Genomic DNA, 22,567 nt, shown 5'->3' with positions numbered 1-22,567 from the left:
GCTCCAAGTTACACACCAGGGATTACATGCTACTTGTCCACAATAGCTCCAAGTTACACACCAGGGATTACATGCTACTTGTCCACAATAGCTCCAAGTTACACACCAGGGATTACATGCTACTTGTCCACAATAGCTCCAAGTTACACACCAGGGATTACGTGCTACTTGTCCACAATAGCTCCAAGTTACACACCAGGGGTTACGTGCTACTTGTCCACAATAGCTCCAAGTTACACACCAGGGGTTACGTGCTACTTGTCCACAATAGCTCCAAGTTACACACACAGGGATTACGTGCTACTTGTCCACAATAGCTCCAAGTTACACACAGGGATTACGTGCTACTTGTCCACAATAGCTCCAAGTTACACACCAGGGATTACGTGCTACTTGTCCACAATAGCTCCAAGTTACACACCAGGGGTTACGTGCTACTTGTCCACAATAGCTCCAAGTTACACACCAGGGATTACGTGCTACTTGTCCACAATAGCTCCAAGTTACACACAGGGATTACATGCTACTTGTCCACAATAGCTCCAAGTTACACACCAGGGATTACGTGCTACTTGTCCACAATAGCTCCAAGTTACACACCAGGGGTTACGTGCTACTTGTCCACAATAGCTCCAAGTTACACACACCAGGGTTACGTGCTACTTGTCCACAATAGCTCCAAGTTACACACCAGGGATTACGCGTGCTACTTGTCCACAATAGCTCCAAGTTACACACCAGGGATTACATGCTACTTGTCCACAATAGCTCCAAGTTACACACCAGGGATTACGTGCTACTTGTCCACAATAGCTCCAAGTTACACACCAGGGGTTACGTGCTACTTGTCCACAATAGCTCCAAGTTACACACCAGGGGTTACGTGCTACTTGTCCACAATAGCTCCAAGTTACACACCAGGGATTACATGCTACTTGTCCACAATAGCTCCAAGTTACACACCAGGGGTTACGTGCTACTTGTCCACAATAGCTCCAAGTTACACACCAGGGGTTATGTGCTACTTGTGCACAGATGGGATATCTGGGGTTACATGCTATTCCTCATCATCTCAGGCTTCTTGTTCATCCTCCATGGCTTCAGAGCCTGGCTGTCAAGATATGTGTATGAGCTGGAACAGACTGATGTATGTTGGCACTGACCACATGAGTGAGAGGAATCAACAGTAACTTGTACCACTACTTTGAAATGGTTTATTCATATAGTAATAGACATAAATATATTTTCAGATTATTCTAGTGTTTAGAATCAAGTCAGCAGGTTAGTAGTTACTAACTACTGCTTTAATTCTTTGAAAATAATTGCAGTATTTAGTAAAAGTTTGGGGGTGGTGAGTAAAATGAGTGTCCAAAAAACAGGAACTATGGTCACCTTTTACAGAAGTCATTTTCTGCTCATATACCCTCCTATTAGCCATGGTTAATAAGCTCAGTAAGTCATGGATATCGGCCATTCATTGCCTGCTATTTTGCATGCTTTATCACCATCACGTCAGTGACCATTTTAAAATATCATTGGTCTGTTCACTCACTGCATGTATTTTGATCTGTTTTCCCCCCTTGTTCTGTTGTTTGTGTCCTTTCTTTGCATGGTATTTGTGTGGTGATCTGCAAGTTTGGTTTCATGCACTATTGGATGTTGTGATGAGATTTCTTTTTTTTCCTCCGTCTTTGGTATAGTCTTATAGTATATGTTGTGCTGTTTGTGATTGTCCATCATTCACAAATGTCCCATGTTCATGATGTTCCAGTCAGTGACTGATTGCACTTCTACAAATATCCTTGAGATGAACACTGTGTGAGTTGATTTATATGCAGGCATGTCAAGGACGAGGATGCCCAACATGGCGTTCACATAGGCTTCACATTGTTTTCACATGGCATTAAACCATGGTGTCCATCTCTGTTTGTTAGTGCCAAGAAGATGCCTGCCTGCCTCAGGTGTGCCAGGATCTGCTTGTTTGGGACTCATCTATCAGGATGATGCCTTTCCTGGTGGATCACTGATCAAAGTGGTCTTAAGCTCTATTGTTTGTCTGGTTGTTTGTGGCTGGCATTAGGTGTTGTTAGGTAGACTAGGTCACAAGTGCCTAATAAACTGTGAGTGATAGGAACATAGGTCTTGGCAGAACTGAATACCAGACCGGGATCAGAATATCTGCTCTATAGCTCATAATGGGGGGGGATTCCTAAACACAATAAGAACACTGTAGGTCATCCAGTGAGGGATTCCTAAACACAATAGGAACACTAGGTCATCCAGTGAGGGATTCCTGAACACAATAGGAACACAGTAGGTCATACAGTGGGGATTCCTAAACACAATAGTCACACTAGGTCATCCAGTGGTGATTCCTAAGCACAATTAGAACACTATTAGGTCATCCAGTGGTGATTCCTAAGCAATTACAAGTTAGGTGATTCCTAAGCACAACAACACTGTAGGTCATCCAGTGGGAATTCCTAAGCACAATAGTAACCCATTAGGTCATCCAGTGGTGATTCCTAAGCACAATTAGAACACAGTATGTCATCCAGTGGGGATTCCTAAGCACAATTAGAACACCGTAGGTCATCGAGTGGGGATTCCTGAGCACAATAGGAACCGAGTTAGTCATCTAGTGGGGATTCCTGAGCACAATTAGAACACTGTAGGTCATCCAGTTGGGATTCCCCAGCACAAATTGAACACTGTAGGGCATCCAGTGGGGATTCCTAAGCACAATTAGAACACAATAGGAACACTAGGTCATCCAGTGAGGGATTCCTGAACACAATAGGGACACAGTAGGTCATACAGTGGGGATTCCTAAACACAATAGGAACACTAAAGGTCATCCAGTGGGGATTCCTAAACACAATAGGAACACTAAAGGTCATACAGTGGGGATTCCTAAACACAATAGGAACACTAAAGGTCATCCAGTGGGGATTGCTAAGCACAATAGGAACACTGTAGGTCATCAAGTGGTTATTCCTAAACACAATAGTAACCCATTAGGTCATCCAGTGTGGATTCCTAAGCACAATTAGAACACTGTAGGTCATCCAGTGGGAATTCCTAAACACAATAGTAACCCATTAGGTCATCCAGTGGTGATTCCTAAGCACAATTAGAACACCGTAGGTCATCCAGTGGGGATTCCTAAGCACAATAGGAACCGAGTAAGTCATGTAGTGGTGATCCCTGAGCACAATAGGAACACTGTAGGTCAACCAGTGTCGATTCCTAAGCACAGTAGTAACACAGTATGTCATCCAGTGGGGATTCCTAAGCACAATTAGAACACAGTAGGTCATCCAGTGGGGATTCCTAAGTGGGGATTCCCACACAGGTCAACCAGTGTAGATAGAACACCTAAGCACAATGGAACACTCATCATCAGTGGGGATTCTAAGCTAAGCATCAATGGGAGAACACACGTAGGTCATCCAGTGGGGATTCCTGAGCACAATTAGAACACAGTGGGTCATCCAGTGGGGATTCCTAAGCACAATTAGAACACTGTAGGTCATCCAGTGGGGATTCCTGAGCACAATTAGAACACTGTAGGTCATCCAGTGGGGATTTCCATGCGCAATTTGAACACAGTAGGTCATTCAGTGGAAATTACTAAGCACAATAGGAACACTGAAGGTCATCCAGTGGGGATTCCTAAGCACAATAGTAACAGTAGGTCATCCAGTGGGGATTCCTAAGCACAATTAGAACACTGTAGGCCATCCAGTGGGGATCCCTGAGCACAATAGTAACACAGTATGTCATCCAGTGGGGATTCCTAAGCACAATTAGAACACCGTAGGTCATCCAGTGGGGATTCCTAAGCACAGATAGAACACCGTAGGTCATCCAGTGGGGATTCCTAAGCACAATTAGAACACCGTAGGTCATCCAGTGGGGATTCCTGAGCACAATTAGAACACAGTGGGTCATCCAGTGGGGATTCCTAAGCACAATTAGAACACTGTAGGTCATCCAGTGGGGATTCCTAAGCACAATTAGAACACTGTAGGTCATCCAGTGGGGATTTCCATGCACAATTTGAACACTGTAGGTCATCCAGTGGGGATTCCCGAGCACAATTTGAACACTGTAGGTCATCCAGTGGGCATTCTTAAGCACAATAGTGACACAGTAGGTCCAGGGCTGCAGAAGGGCCGTATCGGCGTATTTACGGATAGAAAATATGCACGATACGGTAGGAAATATTTTGGAAAACGTAGCTGATACGCAAAAAGTATTGTTTTATTGTTCATTGACCTGTTTACACAAGAGTAGCTATGTTTTGGTGCATATATGAAACAAAACACAAGATTACTGATACTCCAATAATTTCCATTTAGTACTCTAAATGGACTCTTAAGGATTAGAACACTGTAGGTCATCCAGTGGGGATTCCTGAACATAATAGGAACATGGTAGGTCATCCAGTGAGGGATTCCTGAACACAATAGGAACACTGTAGGTCATCCAGTGGGGATTCCCGAGCATAATAGGAACACAGTAGGTCATCCAGTTGTGATTCCCAAGCACAATAGGAACACAGTAGGTCATCCAGTGGGAATTCCTGAACGCAATAGGAACACAGTTTGTCATTCAGTGGAAATTCCTAAGCACAATAGGAACACTTTAGGTCATTCAGTGAGTATTCCAAAGTTGAAAAGGGACCCTGTGACTCATGATTGGGGAAATGGAAACATACCAGTTTATTTCTCGGACCATGTTTGATAATTTACCAGCCACCAAAGAGAATATGTTTTCATTGTCTCTCGGTGGTGATTTCAGAGCCCAGTAGGCATCCCAGGTGGTAACCCTCTCACAGGAGGCTTTTGATGTTTACAGTTACTCCCTAATGCTGCATTGAACAACTCACTTGCTGTCTATGTTCACTTACACTGTCAGTCATTGGTTAATTCAACATGTACTACTCAACTTTAGATAAGGATAGGGAGTATCCATCATGTCTTGGTGGGGTCTGAATGTGATCGACAACTTAGATAGGTCATTGTACTAGTAATCAGTATTGCTGTATAATTATGTGCAGCTGCATTTCAATGCGATTACGCCTAACTACTCAGTTCAATAATTGTTAGTCATTTTTTTTGCATGGTATATTTTGGTCTGCATCGAACACAAATCGCACAGTAACAAATGAAGTCATTGACTGGACTGTAAAAAGGACAAGGAGTTTTGAACATTGTTGATGTCATTTAAGAAAATCAAAATTGTAAAACAAGTACGAATAATTTTTGAATTACCAGAAGTTGTGTGAGTGTTCCTTCTCTTTCATGCAAAATATGCTGTGAACATTCTTTCTCTTCAATTAAAGATATTCTTTCCTCTTCTTTCCAGGCTGGTGAAACCCTGCGGGGCCAGCTCACCCAGCACAATGTATCTGCACAAGCCTTGCAGGAAGCTAAAGCTGAGATCCTGGCGCTGCAAACCCTCCTTCAGGAGAAGGAACACGTCCTCGCCCAGCTCAGTCAGGACTTACTCAACCAGAAGGAAGATCCACACAGACTTGAGCAGAGAGAGAAGGAACTGGAATCATCTGTCCATGGATATGAAGCAAAGACCAAGGAACTGGAAGCTTCAGTTAGTCAGTATGAAATAAGGATACGGGAGCTTGTTGAAAGGTACGAATTGAGGGAGAAAGAGTTGGTTCTGTGTGTGCAGCAACATGAGGTCAGGGAGAAAGAGCTGGAGGTGTTTGTGCAGCAGTATGCGAGCAAAGAAGCAACTCTACAGGAGAACATCAGCAGACTTGAAACACAGCTGGAGACAGCAGTTAGTGACAAGCAAGCTGTTATTGCCTCCCTGGAATCTGTTGATCAGAATGAGCAGCATAAGATTGCTGTGTTGACACTACAGATGCAAAACCTGAACCAAGAAAAGGAGGAGGTTGTTTCTGAGTTGGATCAGGTGAAGACAAGGAATGTTGAGCTTGAGGAGCTCTGTAAGCAGCTGGAGGAGTTACAGGAGGAATGTTTATTGAAACAGTCAGAGAATGATGAACTGAGGAACCGGATCAATGACCAGCAGGGTGAAACTCTTGCTCTCAAATCTCAGGTAGAGGTACTGCTCCAGGATGGGGAACAGAGCAGCCAAGAACTGGATGTGCTTCGGGATCTCCTGGAGAACAAGGAACAGGATCAGGAGATTGAACTACAAAGGAAGAACACTTTCATTCTGCAGTTAGAGACAGATATTAAGAAACTGCAGGATGAAAACAGCACATATGTGTCCAGTATTGAATCTCTGAATTCACAGATATTGTCGATGCAGGCAGATCTTACTGCATCAGTGACTGAGAGCAAATCATTTAAGACTTTAGCAGATAGGTTCAAAAGTGAGTTGATAAAAGCTGGGAAGGATCCTGAAAGTGTTTCTGGAGATAATGTGGATGGAGATAGGGATGATGATGATGTAGATGGGTCTGATGTATTTGCTGTTGAGTCTGAACTGGAAGTAAGAAGAATCTCTGCAAATGTTCAGACAAATGTAGAACTGAAAGGTTTTGTTACAGATTCAGTGACTCTGAGTGAAAGTGAAGTGAGAAAAAACTTTGAAGTTGAAGTTTCCCACAGGGTTTTGGATGAGGAAGTTGTGAGAACTGAAAATGTTAAATCTTTGGGTATGGCCTCGTCTTCCACTGAAGATGGAGGTAGTGTGACAAGGCCTCCAAAGACTGATTCCCAGATTCTGATTCTCAACAAGGAGATTGCCATGTTGGAGCAAGTGTGTAAGGAACATGAGAACAAAGTAACACATTTGCAGAATGATAATGATGTACTAAAAGGTGAAGTCGATCATTTCAAAACTCAGTTAGCAGCAACAGAAGCAAACATGGGTGACATAGAACATCAGAATTGTATCCTTGTGAATCAACAAGAAGAATCATATTTACGGTTACAAAGTCTTTCATCAGAGCTACATATAGCCTGTGATAAACTGAAGGACAGCAAGCACAAATGTGAACATGTATCAAAACAGCTCTCAGATTGTCTTGAGGAAAATGCTTCTCTTGTGGTCAAATTGAGTCAGTCTGGAGAAGAAGTGAAGCTAATCCAATCCAAACTGGATGAATCCGAACAGAAGCTTAAAGCCCTTGAAATGGAATCGAAACAGATCAAGGCAGAACTTGAAGGCAAATGTTTGGAGTATGAGAACCAGTTGAGTGAGATTCAAGATACTAAGGTTGTGTCTGAATCTTCAGCGTCAAGGGAGGATGATGCAGAGATCCAGAGACTCCAGAAGGAGCTAGCCGAAGCAAAAGCTGGATTGGAAGAAGTTAGTCTTGGTGCTGAAAAGAGTTCTGAAGCTTTACAGAATCAGTGTGATGGATACGCAGCAGAGGCTGCCAAACTGCAAGCAGACCTATCTCAGGCCAATGAAGAGCTATCTCAGGCCAAGAAAGAATTTTCCAAGAGCCAGGAGAGGATTGTGGCTTGTGAACATGAGCTAAAGGAATTGGCTGCAGAAAGAGAATCATTGCAGCAGGAGCTTACGACTACAAATGTTGAATTGTGTCAGGTTAGAGATTTGTTAGAGAAAGAGCAAGAGCAGTCCCAGATTTTGAAGTCTGAGAGAGATGGACATGACGATGAAGTTTGTTCTTTAAAACAAAAAATGGATGAAACTAGAACAGAGCTACAGCAAGAAAAGGAAAATTCAATCAGTCTTCAATGTGAAGTTTCCAGCTTGAAGAAGGGAATGGAAGATGCCGCGGAAGTTATGGCAAGGAATAAACAGGAAGTGACATCATTAAGAGACCAGTGTGATTCACTGTCAGAAGTGAATCGGAAAGAATCTGAAACTCAGAGAGACATTCTATGTGAAGAAGTAGCCTCCACCACACAAAGACTCCACAGCGCCTCATCTGAGATTGGGAAAATGAATCTGAAAATGCAACATAATGATGAACTGACTAAACAGAAACTTCAAGAACTTGACGACAAATGCAAATCATCTGAAGATATGATGAATACTCTCCAGACTGAGAATGAACATTTACATGAGTTAGAGAAACAGGTTGTTGAGCTGAAGAAGAAACAAGAATTAATGGAAACTGACTTGGATAAAAAGGAATTGCAGATATCCAACCTAAGAGGGGAGGTGGAACAAAAGGCCGAGGAGTTGTGTTCTGTGAAGGAGGTGGCAGAGTCCACAGTGAGAGATAAACTACAGATAACACAGTTACAGGAACAACTTCAGAAGCATCAAGTCGAGTTTGAGGAATCAGCTCTGAAGCTTGCATGTGCTCAAGACACTTCTGAAAAGGTATCCTCTGAACTGAATGACACAAAAGCTTTACTGTTGACCAGACAGAGTGAGTTGGATCAAACTGTTGCTAAGCTGCAGGAGCTGACATTTGGAGCTGAACAGAGCCAGGCTGAGCTGCAGTTGAAGTGTGCAAACCAAGCTGCAGAGATTTCTAAACTTGGATTAGAGAAGGAGAGAGTGATGGAGGAGCTAGAGAAAGTTGTCGCCGAGGCTGAAACAACCAGAACTGCACTCGTGACAGATGTTGAGAAGTTTAAGATGGAAGCAGGAAGCATTCAAAATGAGCTTCAGCAAATGAAATTGGAACATGGCAGTCGTCTTACTGAGGAGCGAAATGTCAGATCTGAATTTAAGTCCCAACTTGATGTTGCTTCAAGAGAAAGTAGCCAGCTGCAAACTGCTTTAGACAATGCAAATAGAGAAGTGGAAGAGACCAGGTGTGAGATGCAGAAGTTGAGTTGTGATTACCAGGTGCAGTTAGAACAATATGCAAGACATGTTGAGGACCTCAAAAATGAGAATAGAGCAAGTAAGACCGAATTTGAGCGTTTGCAAACAAAATCCCAGTTTGAAGAGGATAATAAAATGGAATTGCAAAATCTTGTTGAGCATTCTGTGGCAGAAATTAAGAAGCTGAAGGATGATATGAAACTAAGTAAGCAAGAACTGGAGGATGTTCAGGCCAAGAACCAATCTTTGGAAGAGACACTATTCATTGAGCAGGCCGCAAGGGTAGAACTACAGTCTCAGTATGATAGCATGTCGTCCGAGTTTGACAGAGTAAATGCAAGTGAAAAGAAACTGAAGAAAGACTTTGTTAATTATGTACAAAGGATTGAGTTGCTGATTACCCTGACTAACCTGAAAACTGATGACGTTCAACATGTAGATGTGTCAAGTATTGGAACTGGTTTGGGTGTGTTGGAGGAATCTTTGAACAGGATGAATCTTTACATTGAAGAGCAGACTGCAATCAAGGAAGGTTTGACAGAAAAGCTTACTTGTCTTGAAGCCAATAGCACAGAATTGAACAGGAGAATGTCATCCCTGTCAAGTTCAGAAGAAGCCTTGAAGTCAGTTGTGGAAGATCTGAAGGATAAACTGGAGAAGGCTGAGTTGCAGGGGTCATTAGCACTGGCTGAGGTGAAGTCTTGCCAGCACAAGGTGGAATCTCTTCAGGAGGAGAAAGAAATACTGAAAGCTAACTTTGACTCTTGCATGGAAGACATGCAACAGAAACTGTCTGAACAGGAAATGAGGACAAGAAAATTTCAAGGAGAGATGATTGAGACTGCCAAAGATAAAGACCGAGATAGCAATGAGACGAAGTTGATGTATGAGGCCCATATATCACAAATGGAAGAAAAACAGCTTGCTGTTGAGACTGAACTTGCTCGGGCAAAGAAAATCATCTCTGAATCTACAGAGACTAAGAGCACTGTCCTGGATACGTATGAAAACAAAGTTTCTGAGATGGAGGAAAGTATTAACCGTTTGGAGTTTGAGAAAACAAGACTAACAGACCAGCTGTCCAAATCCAGTGAAAACTTTCAACAAGAAAAGGAGGAGATCAAGAGCATTTTTGAGTCTCAGATTACCGAGCTGGAAGAAAACTGCAAAGCACTGGAGTCTGCTATGTTCAGACTGAAGGATCAGTTGTCTGATGCAGCTAAGGCTCATGAACAAGAAAAACAAGACATGGAAAAGACCTTTGACATGCAGCTGTCAGAATGGGAGGACAGATGTAGAATATTCGAAATGGAAAATGGAAAGTTGAAGAGACAGATGGATGAAATGGACAGAGATTTCAAATCTGAAAAAGAGGAAATAGAAAGGATGTATGAAAGGCAACTTATTGAATTAGAGGACAGATGTAGTCAGAGTGAACTCACAGCCAACACATCAAAGCGAAATATGGCAGATATTTCGGTAGACTTTGATGATGTAAAATTGACGTATCAGATAAAGGTTCAAGAACTGGAAGAAAGGTGTGAAGAGCTGGAGAAGAGCAGACTGGATGTTCAAGAAAGACTTGAATTAGTGAGCGAAAGTGCCCAACAAGAGAGGAAGAGTCTTCAGGGCTCGATGTCGGCACAAATCACTGACATTCAGAAACATTATACAGTACTGGAAACGGAGTATTCAGCATTGAAGGAGGTTTTTGAACAGACTCAGACTAGTCACAAAGAAGAAGTAGATCAGCTGAAGCTTGATTATCTGAGGAAGATGGAAGTTTTGGAGGAAAAGTTGGAACAGTTTTCAGTTCAGGTGGTGCAAGATAATCTGCAAGTGGAAACAGCTTCCTCAGAAAAGAAAGAAATTCAGAGCCTAAGAACAAACACTGAAGCATACAGATTCGAGATCGACAGACTGACAAAGGAGAAGGAGGATATTCAGTCAGATCTAGAACATGAAAGAGAACACTTGAAAGACGTTACTCAGAAACTTGATGATTTGAAAACCATTCACCAACAAGAGGTTGATAATTACAGAATGCAGATTGAAAGTATGGCTTCAGGGGAAGAGTCAGATGTGGTTAAGGAGACTATGGATAGAATGAGATCAGAAATAGAGAAACTGACATTGGAAGTTACGTCTTCAAAACAGGACTTGAAAAAGGAAAAGCAAAAACTGAAAGCAGCCAAACTTGCATCTGAGAAGAGCAAGAAGGAAGCTCAAATCCTGAAGACATCATCGGAGCAGGAGATTCAGTCTCTGAAGCTACGACTGGAGTCCTGGGAAGTCGAGCTCATCCAGAGGAGGAAGTTTGTGGAACAGGACCAAACTGTGGTGGACAGCGAGGGAGCAGTGGCTGATTCAGGTTCAAAGAGACAAGCAGAGCTTGAGATACTGGTGAAGAATTATGAAAGAAAGGTTGATGATCTCACACGCAAACTTGACCAGCATCAGAATGACCCAAGGCAAATGAATTTTGTTCCAGCTGATCATAATGGATCAAGTGAACCACCTGAAGGTTTTGCTGCAATAAAAGAGCCACCATTCACAGATGCCTTTGAACCTGAGCCTTTAACACCAGATGTATTACAAAGTCAACCAAGATTTCATTCAGATAGAGGTCACATTTCTAAGGAAACAGTTGTGCCAATAATGCAAGGATTCCAGCCAGAAGTTGAAGGTCATGATGAAGGTTTTGTTCCTGAGGCTGGTCATCCATTGAGTCACAACTTAACATTAAATAGGACAAAGGAAGAGAAAGCCAATGTTCAAACTGAGTCACATTCTGCCCAACCCAACGATAGCCTCACTAGTGGGGATGGCTTCCTGCCAGAGGTGGATGATTCCAAAACTGACACATTCCAACCTGAAGCTGCAGGTGAATTCAAACCAGATCGCATACAATCTCAAAGCCACCTGACTTTGAGCACCATTCCTCAGCTGTCTCCCATTACAGCTGGCTCACAGTTATCTCCCCCTACAGCTGGCACACAATTATCTCCCCTTACAACTTGCACACAGTTGTCTACAACTGGAACACAAACTGAGGTCTCTGATGTACAATCACCCAATACTGTAGAGCCTGAGACACAGGGACCAACATTAACATCTCCCGCCAATGATTCAACCATGCCTGAAGATCTCCAGCTTTTGAAGAGGCAGCATGACCATGAAAAGGGTCTTATAGAAGAAGAGTATATGAGGAAAATGAAGAGTCTTGAGGTGGAGCTCCAACACAAGCACCAGACTGCCATGGAGGAGTACCAAAAGTCTGTTGATCATAAGATGCAGCAGGACTTGTCAATTAGGACACGGAAGAAACATCAGGAATTCATAATGGAATTGAGGAAAGCAAGGAAAAACCTGGAGGCCAAACACAAGGCTGAAGTGGAGAAGGTGAAACAAGAGATGTCCTCCAGACTTGAGGCAGCAGTTGTGGAGCAGTCCGAGTCCGAGCTTCTCAAGCAGCTCCACAAGGAGAACCAGGTAATGACTTAATCTGTTTTTACTTTGCATTATGCTTTTGAATGTAAGAAGAGAAAGTTTTCTAAGACTCATCTGTAATCGGTATGGACACTTCTTTTGATGGACGGACAGTGAGTAATCTGCTGGAATACCTAGTTCGATCTCCCACATTGTGACGATTTTCAAAGCCTATATAATGATCTGTAAATATAGAGCTTGAATAATGCTCATAACTTATTAAAACCAAGCTCACCCATTTTGAACATGAACTGTCCTAATCAAAACTTGTCACTTCAACAAACATTAGATCAAGAGCTGCTGTGTGCAAGATGTTAAGATGATGATGGATTTTATGACTGATAACATCATTTAGTCCTGTAATTCCCAATAATAATCAAGTTGTTCCGAAATGTGTTTCATTGCTTGACATAATAATGTATTCCACTAATATAGTCGTAGAATGTTGCCAAAGGGGTGTGAAACATATGTCATTAGCTGTCATGTATACTTCCTGAGATTGGTTTATGACATGAATATACACTTCTTTAACTTTTTGCAGGACCTTGCTGAGGCAAGAGATGCTTTGCTGCAAGAGATCTCACAGAACCAGCAGATTCAAGAGGAGCAGGAGTCCTTGGAATCAAAGCCAGAACAAAAAACCTCCTCGCCTAAAGCTGATCATTCAACTGATGACTCCCAGAGAGACAGCTCTGATCGGCATCAATCAGACAAATTCCTTGAAGAGCTGGAGAGTTTGTCTCTGAGATCTGGGAGTGAACTGCCCCTGGAGTGGGAAATAGCCATGTCCAGTGATGATGGAGTGTTTGACAGAGAACTTGATGGAGATGGATACTGTGCCAGACATGAGTGCCTTGAGATGAAGCAAAAATATCAGAGACTCTTTGAATTGTACCAGCGGGCTCAGGGTGATAGTGAGAGTGTTTTCATTGTTGAACAAAGTCCAGAAAGAAACCCAAGCTCAAACCTTGGAAGGAGAAGCAGAGTCAACAGTAGTGAACAAGGAAGTGAGACCACAGGGTCTAGCTATCCTAGGCATGAGGGTGTGGACACATCACAAGAAGTCAGTGAGGGGGAGTTTGAGGATAGCTTCAAGGATCGGATTCAGAAACTGGAAGCAGAGAATATTGCTTTAGAGAAGAAGCTGTGTGACCAGCTTGAGATGTTCAGTGTGGAGAAACATCAATTGGAGAAGAGATGCGAACATCTTCAGGTAAATTTGAATAACACAGCCTTTTCTCGTCAGGAAGTTGAGGACAAACTAGTGCAACAGAATGAAATACTCCAGAGCTCTCTGTCTCAGCTTAGGACTGAGTTCAAGTCAAGTGTTGATGAAGAAATAGTTGAGGAAGTTGTTGATCAATCATCTTGTGCCTTCGGGACAGCTTCTGTTCAAACACAGACTGAAGTTAGTGGAGACGCTTTAGTGACGATAATGAATGAACAGACTGAGGCCCATCAGAGATCCTTTGTTAGGGGAAATGACTTGGCTGATGAGATACTGGAAGAGACTTTGTCAGCAAGGAAGGAAGATGAGAGTGGGGACCCAGATGCAAGAATGAGCACACCAAAGAGTGAGAAGAAAAATGTACGAACTGAGCTCAGCTTCACAGACAGTGAAGCAGGAGTATCTCAGTCTCAGATTACTTCTGTATCCTCGCCGGAAGACAGTCTCCTTCTGCCAAGTGTAGATCACATGGAAAGAATGATTTTCTCAGATTCCAGGAAATCATTAAGTCCGACCAGCAGGGTTAGGAAGAAGAAAGAGTCCCCTATTGAAATCTCATTCAACACTACCTCAATTGTCTCGATGAAAAGTACAGAAGGAGGGGTGTCTGTAAACCAGGAACAGGTAGAAATTACAGGGACTGTGAACTCTGCTGGAACTATTGTACCAGAGGATTACGCTAAAGTGGCACTGGAAATTCATCATACTGAACTGGTTGAAGAGATCTCAAGATTGAGACGAGATCTCCATGAAACTAAGGCCATGTATGCTCGGGAGCTTGCCTTGCTTCAGGAGCAGCTTGAGAGGGAGAAGTTAGCTCGACTGTTGTGGCTGGAAAAGAAAGTTCCAGATGACCAGCTCATTAAAGAGCTGCCTCTACAGACTGATGTGATAGAACTACGCAAAGAAGTGGCTTTGCTTAAGGAGAATAATAAGATGATTATGAATGACAACAAGCATCTGATGGAGCAGGTGAGAGAGAAGGAGTGTGCCCTGTTGCATTTCCGGGATAAGTATGATCTGCAGTCAGTGGAGCTAGAGGAGTTTAGTCATGGATCTGACACCCAGCTGCTAATGATGCAGAAGCAGAGAGATGAGTTGTTGGAGGAGCTGAAGGACTTTCATTCCGAACATGAGAGACTCTTGTCAGTCCTGGATGCTCGAACTGTCATGGAGGAGACCCTGAGACAAGAGAAGGAGATGCTGCTTGAGAAACTCGTCCAGCATGAAGATGTTCAAAACATCTCCACGCAGAAACACTCAGAGCTTGAGTTTGTTCGGGGAGAGCAGAGGAGACTTGAACAGCTTTTGTTGCTGAAGGATGAGAATGAGCAGCAGCTGCAGAAACAAAAACGTGTCCTGGAGGAGGAGTTGTACGATATTGAAGGCAGACTGAGAGAAAGGGAAGCATTCCTGGAAGAAGAGAAGCTCAGGTTGCTCAGAGAGGTGAAAGAAAAGAGCCTGACCATCTTGAAGCTTGAGACGATGACTGGAGGATCCAAAGAAGGTCCCAGTAGACAGGGTGCTCGACGAGCCTCCACTGGACATGTGCCCAGTAGTACCAGGCCAGGTGTGAGGGAAGGTCCGACAACAGTGGACACTCCCTATGATGAGGCGATTGAGATTCTGAGAGAGAAGCTGAAGGTGGAGTATGAAGTCAAGGAGGCCGTGATTCAAGAACAACATGCTGGACAAACAGCAGCGTTCTGGCAGCAACAGAACAAGAAGGTGCCTTAGTGTTCTGCTCCTGTTGTTTGGAGAGTGCAGAGTTCATTCAAGTCATGGGTCAGAACAAAATAATGCCAACTTCGTCTATCTGTGATTCGTTCACCCATCTTGAATTAGTTCTGCAAGGGTAGCGCTGTGGTTAAGGCTTTTTCCTTTACCTTGTTTTGCTAGGGACTGACTTGTGAACCAGGAAAGACAATAGGCCAATTAGTTGTATTTAGTGGATAGGCAACAAATATGTGACATATGGAATGTTACAGTACCTGACCAAAAAAAGAGAAAAGTCGTGATTTATATGTATTTTGAAATCTTACTTTAGAAAATCCACAATAGTAATAGCAACATATTGGTTGTCTTTGATTGATGTGAAATTGTGATTGTAAACAGAGGTGATGCATCCTGTGGTAATTGGAGACATTTGTCACTGTTTATCCAACAAGCTTTCCTGGTTCATGCGGGATTTTGGAATTTTTAATTTTTTATATTTTTGTCATTTCCACTTTATGACTTGTAGATTGAAACTCCACTCCAGGCTGGTTGCCGTGGTCGGTTCAGAGTTTCAGTTTGCATTCTTTGAATGTTTCAGATGGTGCTACTGTTTGCCTGGAAGGGCTGTCTATGCACATATTTATTGAGAAAATATTTTTGATGATACAGACTTATTCCCAGAGATATAAATGTCCAGGACGTATTGTACATAACACTGCAACTGGTGGTATATGTCAGTTACTAACATATGATTTCTGGTGTGGAGACTTTTATTTTGGAATGGATTTTCATCACATGAATCAATAACCACCAACAGAACATACAGTGGACTCTGTCAATACCGGCCTCTCTTAACACCGGCACTCTGTCTACATCGGCACAAAGTTTCAGTCCCGGCAGAAATGCACGTTATTATCATTTAGAAACTTCTGTAAACATCGGCATCTGTCTATTCAGGATATCGGCATTGTTTTTCAGTCCCAACGAACAAGTTGTTATGAAAACGAATCTGTAAAAACCGGCACATGAAAGACGACGTAACCCTTTGATGCAATTAGGTCCAAATGATGTAACAACACAATTCGCTCTGACTCCCGAGATTATTCAGAAACGGAAGTGTTAATCAGTATCTTGTTAATCAGTGAGTGGTAATGTAACACTTACCCAGAGTAATTAATACATATAGTGGGCAGTTTGACTGTATAAACAAGCAAGTGTTTACATTTTGTTGATTCGCTGGTATTGACTCCGAGATTATTCAGAAACGGAAGTGTCAATCAGTTTCTTGTTAATTAGTGAGTGGCACGTGTCACTTACATAGAGGCTTAATCGCTTGATGGCGTGTATCGCTCGAAAAGCTCTGAACATCAACAATATCACTGTACTCTTGCCGAGTATTTTCACATTTGTAAGAAGCGATTTTATTGGATAAAGATTGGTTTCTAACGACGCTTTTCACTACACTCTGCTTATAAGGGTCGTGGATTGGTCAAAATCAGACACGCGACCTAAGCAGCCAATCATATTATGGAAATGGATACCGCCCTCGTAAACGAAAAGTTTTAGATTAAGACAAAAGTTTTGGGTAAATAATGCTATTCTGAACATATTAAGAAAGACATCGCTACCTATACGTAAATCATGGAACGTATTGGACATATCGTGCTAGGTTATGGCCTATGACAAAAATGCTTCACGCATATATTTTCACATTAAGCATCGCGTGAAAGCCGAGATGTAACGTGTCAGTGACTTGACTTACATTGCATGATCGCTCAAAAGAATGGAAATAGTAATTTTATATGTACGTTTGACAACTTTTATGAATGTTATTGTTGATTTCAATTTACTTAATGATTTCCTCGATGTTTGAAACATCGTTACTTTGCTCTTTGACAATGCTATTGTAGACCCGCTGCCGGAAGCATAAACAAGAATCGTTGTTTGCAATAACATTGCGACACTGCCTTGTTTCTTATTCAAACATCTTGTTAATGCTAACGTGACAGTACGACAGCGAACTTCCGTGTGCGCAGGCGTCATAAGCGAACCTAGCTAAACCGGCACTCTGTCAAAACCGGCATTTTTACTTGGTCCCGACTGATGCCGGTATTGACAGAGTACACTGTATTTTCTTGGTTATAATGTTATTTTTGCGATATATTAACACAGTTTTGCATTAGTTTCGTAGTGCTGTAGAGGTAACCAGGAGTGTTTTCTTGTGGTATATTTAACTTCATAAGCTCGCTGTGATAGCTGCATAGAGTGTAGTTTTAATGCTAGATGTTTTTCCCCTTGAAAGTTCTATGTATATAGTTATTATTGTACATAGTTGATGAGATGGGCCAACACTTAACAGATGGTGCATGCCAACCAGATGTTTTATTACTGAAACCACTTAAAGGAATAATTGTGGAATGGTCTTGACAATTTCCGTGGATGGTAAGACAATGACACCAGCCAGGTTATAGAATTATTTTGTTGATGTTTCTGAAGAGGAAACATTTCCCTCTTTGCTAACTGGTCATTGAAGAGGACACGCACATCCTTTCATCCACTGATGTAGCCTTGATGTGTTAAGTTCATGAACATGGCAACCATATTATCATTGCTGCCATTTTTACCCAAGTTTACCAAACTAATTTATTGACTGTTGAACGTTCCTTCTTACTAATGAGCACTATCTATTGGAGCATAGCTGGAAATACTGTACCTCCGGTAGTAGTTGTGTAGAAAATAGTCTCTTCTTTTGATTATAAAGAAACGTGTTACAATGCTGCTGTCCAGACAGTGATTATCAGCAGAGTGTACAGTGAATTGCCCAGGTTTTAGTCCTGTTGAAGACTACTCTCAGGGAAAGAGTCAATTATACCTCAGTTTGAGCAAAAGCTTTATTTGTTTGACTTAAACCACCTTCTTCTGTAGTTAACCTGATTACTGCATCTGCAACACACTTTCCTAAAAATGTTTTTAATGATTTTTTAATGATTTTTGTTTACACTTATCTGTATGTTTTGATTAATTCTCTGAAATTATTTAAGTTCAGGTAAATATGTTCCACATTGTATGGATCTACACAACACCTTTTAGAAAGTAGTTGAATGTAACATGGTATGTTTGGGATAACAAAGAGAGCAACAGCCAGGTGTGCGAGAAAGGATGGAGACGGCACAACACAGGTAAATGATTCAATAACTTTGTTGGCACTTGTGCACATGCTCCACGTACACCTGGCTGTTCCTCTTTGCACAGGTACAGGTTCTAGGGCTCTTTCGTCTGGCACCTAGTTGCCAGCACACAAAGTCAGCGATCTAACCCACTCAGCCACTGCAGCTTCCATGAAAGTCAAGATCACGTACTCTGTCTACCCCTCTGACAAATGTAAATTTGCACAGATCCCATGTCCGAAACCTGGTCCTAGGTAATTATAGTCAGTTAGTGGCAGGTACTGAAGCTCACCTTAACCTGGTCTTAGGTAATTACAGTCAGTTAGTGGCAGGTACTGAAGCTCACCTTAACCTGGTCCTAGGTAATTACAGTCAGTTAGTGGCAGGTACTGAAGCTCACCTTAATCTGGTTCTTGGTAATTACAGTCAGTTAATGGCAGGTACTGAAGCTCACCTTTGCCAGGTCCTAGGTAATTACACTCAATTAGTGCAGGTACTGAAGCTCACCTTAACCTAGTCCTGGGTAATTATTCAGTTAGTGGCAGGTACTGAAGCTCACCTTAACCTGGTCCTAGGTAATTTCAGTCAGTTAGTGGCAGGTACTGAAGCTCACCTTAACCTGGTCTTAGGTAATTACAGTCAGTTAGTGGCAGGTACTGAAGCTCACCTTAACCTGGTCCTAGGTAATTACAGTCAGTTAGTGGCAGGTACTGAAGCTCACCTTAATCTGGTTCTTGGTAATTACAGTCAGTTAATGGCAGGTACTGAAGCTCACCTTTGCCAGGTCCTAGGTAATTACACTCAATTAGTGCAGGTACTGAAGCTCACCTTAACCTAGTCCTGGGTAATTATTCAGTTAGTGGCAGGTACTGAAGCTCACCTTAACCTGGTCCTAGGTAATTTCAGTCAGTTAGTGACAGGTACTGAAGCTCACCTTAACCTGGTCCTAGGCAATTAGGGTATATTGATGGCAGTTACTGAAGCTCAGCAGCTCAACACTATGAACATAGAAAGTTAAGATATAGTGTACCGAAAGTTAATGCCACAGCAGATTAACAGGACCCCATCCAACCAGCTTGTAGATGTTTTTCTCTATTGGGAGCTACTGATGGCAATGTTTGTCTGTGCTCAGAACTTGTTAACTAGCCAGTACTTGGCATTAATCATATATGATTTTGACTACCTGTGGATGTTCATTGCGTTAATACCGATAACGGACCAATTAGCTTCAGGTTAATGATAGGATGAAATTTGTGTGAAGCATCAGTTGATGATGAGGTGCTAGCATTACTGAAATACCACAAACATTGGCATCATATTTTTCAAGTAAGTAGGACTTAGTTTTGCTGTAATAGTTAAAAGTGTGGAAGTAAAGTTATGGTTGAGAATCCTCGTGATGAGATTATGATCCGTGATGAGATTATGATGTTTGGTCATTGTTCCCAGACCGGCCAGGTTATGATGTTTGGTCATTGTTCCCAGATCGGCCAGATTATGATGTTTGGTCATTGTTCCCAGACCGGCCAGATTATGATGTTTGGTCACTGTTCCCAGACCGGCCAGATTATGATGTTTGGTCATTGTTCCCAGACCGGCCAGATTATGATGTTTGGTCATTGTTCCCAGACCGGCCAGATTATGATGTTTGGTCATTGTTCCCAGACCGGCCAGATTATGATGTTTGGTCATTGTTCCCAGACTGGCCAGATTATGATGTTTGGTCATTGTTCCCAGACCGGCCAGGTTATGATGTTTGGTCATTGTTCCCAGATCGGCCAGATTATGATGTTTTGTCATAGTTCCCAGACTGGCCAGATTATGATGATTGGTCATTGTTCCCGTTCTCAGATCGGCCAGATTATGATGTTTGGTCATTGTTCCCAGATCGGCCAGATTATGATGTTTGGTCACTGTTCCCAGACTGGCCAGATTATGATGATTGGTCATTGTTCCCAGACCGGCCAGATTATGATGTTTGGTCATTGTTCCCAGACCGGCCAGATTATGATGTTTGGTCACTGTTCCCAGACCGGCCAGATTATGATGTTTGGTCACTGTTCCCAGACCGGCCAGATTATGATGTTTGGTCATTGTTCCCAGATCGGCCAGATTATGATGTTTGGTCACTGTTCCCAGACCGGCCAGATTATGATGTTTGGTCACTGTTCCCAGACCGGCCAGATTATGATGTTTGGTCACTGTTCCCAGACCGGCCAGATTATGATGTTTGGTCACTGTTCCCAGATCGGCCAGATTATGATGTTTGGTCATTGTTCCCAGATCGGCCAGATTATGATGTTTGGTCACTGTTCCCAGATCGGCCAGATTATGATGTTTGGTCATTGTTCCCAGATCAGCCAGATTATGATGTTTGGTCATTGTTCCCAGACCGGCCAGATTATGATGTTTGGTCATTGTTCCCAGATCGGCCAGATTATGATGTTTGGTCATTGTTCCCAGACCGGCCAGATTATGATGTTTGGTCATTGTTCCCAGATCGGCCAGATTATGATGTTTGGTCATTGTTCCCAGATCGGCTAGATTATGATGTTTGGTCATTGTTCCCAGACCGGCCAGTGCAATAGTCCACAGTCTTGGTGCTGTAGCTGCTCTCACTGAACAGTGTTTTTTGTGAAGTCTTGAATTAGCCTCATCTTCTGTTTTACACGTCCAGTGAAGTCATCACGTGTGTGCATGGTTCATAATAATAATTAGTAATAATTATTGATTTAGTGCTTAGTATCCATTGACAGGTGCTCACAGATGATGTTAGAACCAAGTTTTAAATCTTCCTTTGGTTGTTGGTGTGTCTTTGTACTTCAACGACTTGGGTCATTTCTCATTATGTTGGTCACTGGCAGAATATAATCAAGCTGTCACACACCTGCTGGCATAATGTTTCCCCAGAAATTCTGATCTGTAAAGAAATCTTAGTGCAACAAGTTTGGTAAGTGTTTTATGATCATCTTAGAACTAAGCTGGCTGGTCGGTGGGAAAAGCCAGGACTATGTGTAGATACAGCGTAAGGATATACTCATCTTGTCATGTCGCTTGTCTTACCAGTCACATTCCACGTAGGTTGCCATGTTAGATGTGATGGGATTGTCCATTTGTTTGATGGGATTCTACTGAGCTAATGTGTCTGGTTCTGGTGTAGTGGTTCAAGAGGCTGCTTGCTTATGACAGGCATCAGGTGATTTCTAAGTTTGGTTGGAAGTCTGTGTTAAGGTGTTGGAGTCGTAATCGTCACAGCGCCAGGGCCACAGTGTGGACATGTGTCCTAGCTGATTGAGTGTCATCTGATGCTGAGGACAGGTGCTCCAACAATCATTGCTTTGCCCCACTATTTATGTTTATATTCACTTTGATTCAGCAGTAGCTGGGATATTGGTGACTATGGCATAAAGCAACCTTCACTTGTTACTTGCATGGAGTTTGCATGATACTTGAATATATAGAATATCCTTCATGACCGACTTCAAAGCTCTACTACCAGTGTGAATCTGCATTCTACTAACCAGTACCATCCTCTTGGGTCAGGGGTATTTTATTGGCAGCATCTTTAACCAGTATCTATAACCATTAGACAAGTGCTTCAATCAAAATTTGTGTGAACCATTGAGATTATGTATCTATAACAGATAGACAAATGCTTCGATCAAAATTTGTGTGAACCATTGAGATTAGGTCATCTTTCTGTAGTTCCATTATTCCTGAATGGACATTTGTGAGCCGTGCAGTTACGCTGAATTCATAATCATGATAATAAGTTTGTCGTATTCATTTATGAATCAAGATTAGAAAAAGGTGATATGTGTGAGATGTATGTGTAAGTGCAATGTGTGAGAACCTTGGATGTTTGTGTAAGGTAAAGCTGACCTGTACATGTCTACTGTCCATGGTGTGAGAACTTGTTGTATGTGCTGTTCAGGATGTTCACCAAGTACTCATTATTATCAATATTATTATTAGAGCATTTCATAATGGTATGTTTTCTACTTTGGTGTAAATATGTTTTGTTTTTGTATTGAATCAAAGCATTGTTTTAGAAAGCAGTGTGACCTGAGTTAGTAAACTTTGTGAAACAATCTTTTCTTTTGTTTTTATTTTATCAGCTTCTACATCAGCTTTCATCATTTGCTTTTACTGACAAATTAAGGAATGGTTACCATGGTTACAACTTTGCTTATTCAGTTGAGATCTAACACCAGGG

The 22,567-nt window shown here is 42.2% G+C and overlaps 1 protein-coding gene and 1 long non-coding RNA gene across 5 annotated transcripts in view; both read left to right on the top strand.

The window, feature by feature from the left end:
- Window positions 1-22,567, top strand: part of LOC124281674 (A-kinase anchor protein 9-like) — a 146,936-nt gene that overhangs the window by 16,789 nt on the left and 107,580 nt on the right. For all 4 annotated transcript variants that reach the window (XM_046717612.1, XM_046717611.1, XM_046717613.1 and 1 more), the window contains 2 exons: window positions 5,374-12,246; window positions 12,785-15,199. In XM_046717612.1, coding sequence (XP_046573568.1) covers window positions 5,374-12,246; window positions 12,785-15,199 — 9,288 coding nt within the window. The remainder of the gene's footprint in view (window positions 1-5,373; window positions 12,247-12,784; window positions 15,200-22,567) is intronic.
- On the top strand, window positions 18,719-19,236 carry LOC124281688. The gene is made up of 3 exons (XR_006899959.1): window positions 18,719-18,794; window positions 18,848-19,115; window positions 19,169-19,236. It is a non-coding gene; the product is annotated as an uncharacterized LOC124281688 (long non-coding RNA).

This window comes from Haliotis rubra, unplaced genomic scaffold (assembly GCF_003918875.1).
Source record: "Haliotis rubra isolate DU_JTF1 unplaced genomic scaffold, ASM391887v1 Scf288, whole genome shotgun sequence".
In the NCBI taxonomy this organism is placed as follows: domain Eukaryota; kingdom Metazoa; phylum Mollusca; class Gastropoda; order Lepetellida; family Haliotidae; genus Haliotis; species Haliotis rubra.
The sequence above is the reverse complement of the archived record's forward strand: the minus strand, read 5'-3'. Positions and strand labels throughout refer to the sequence as shown.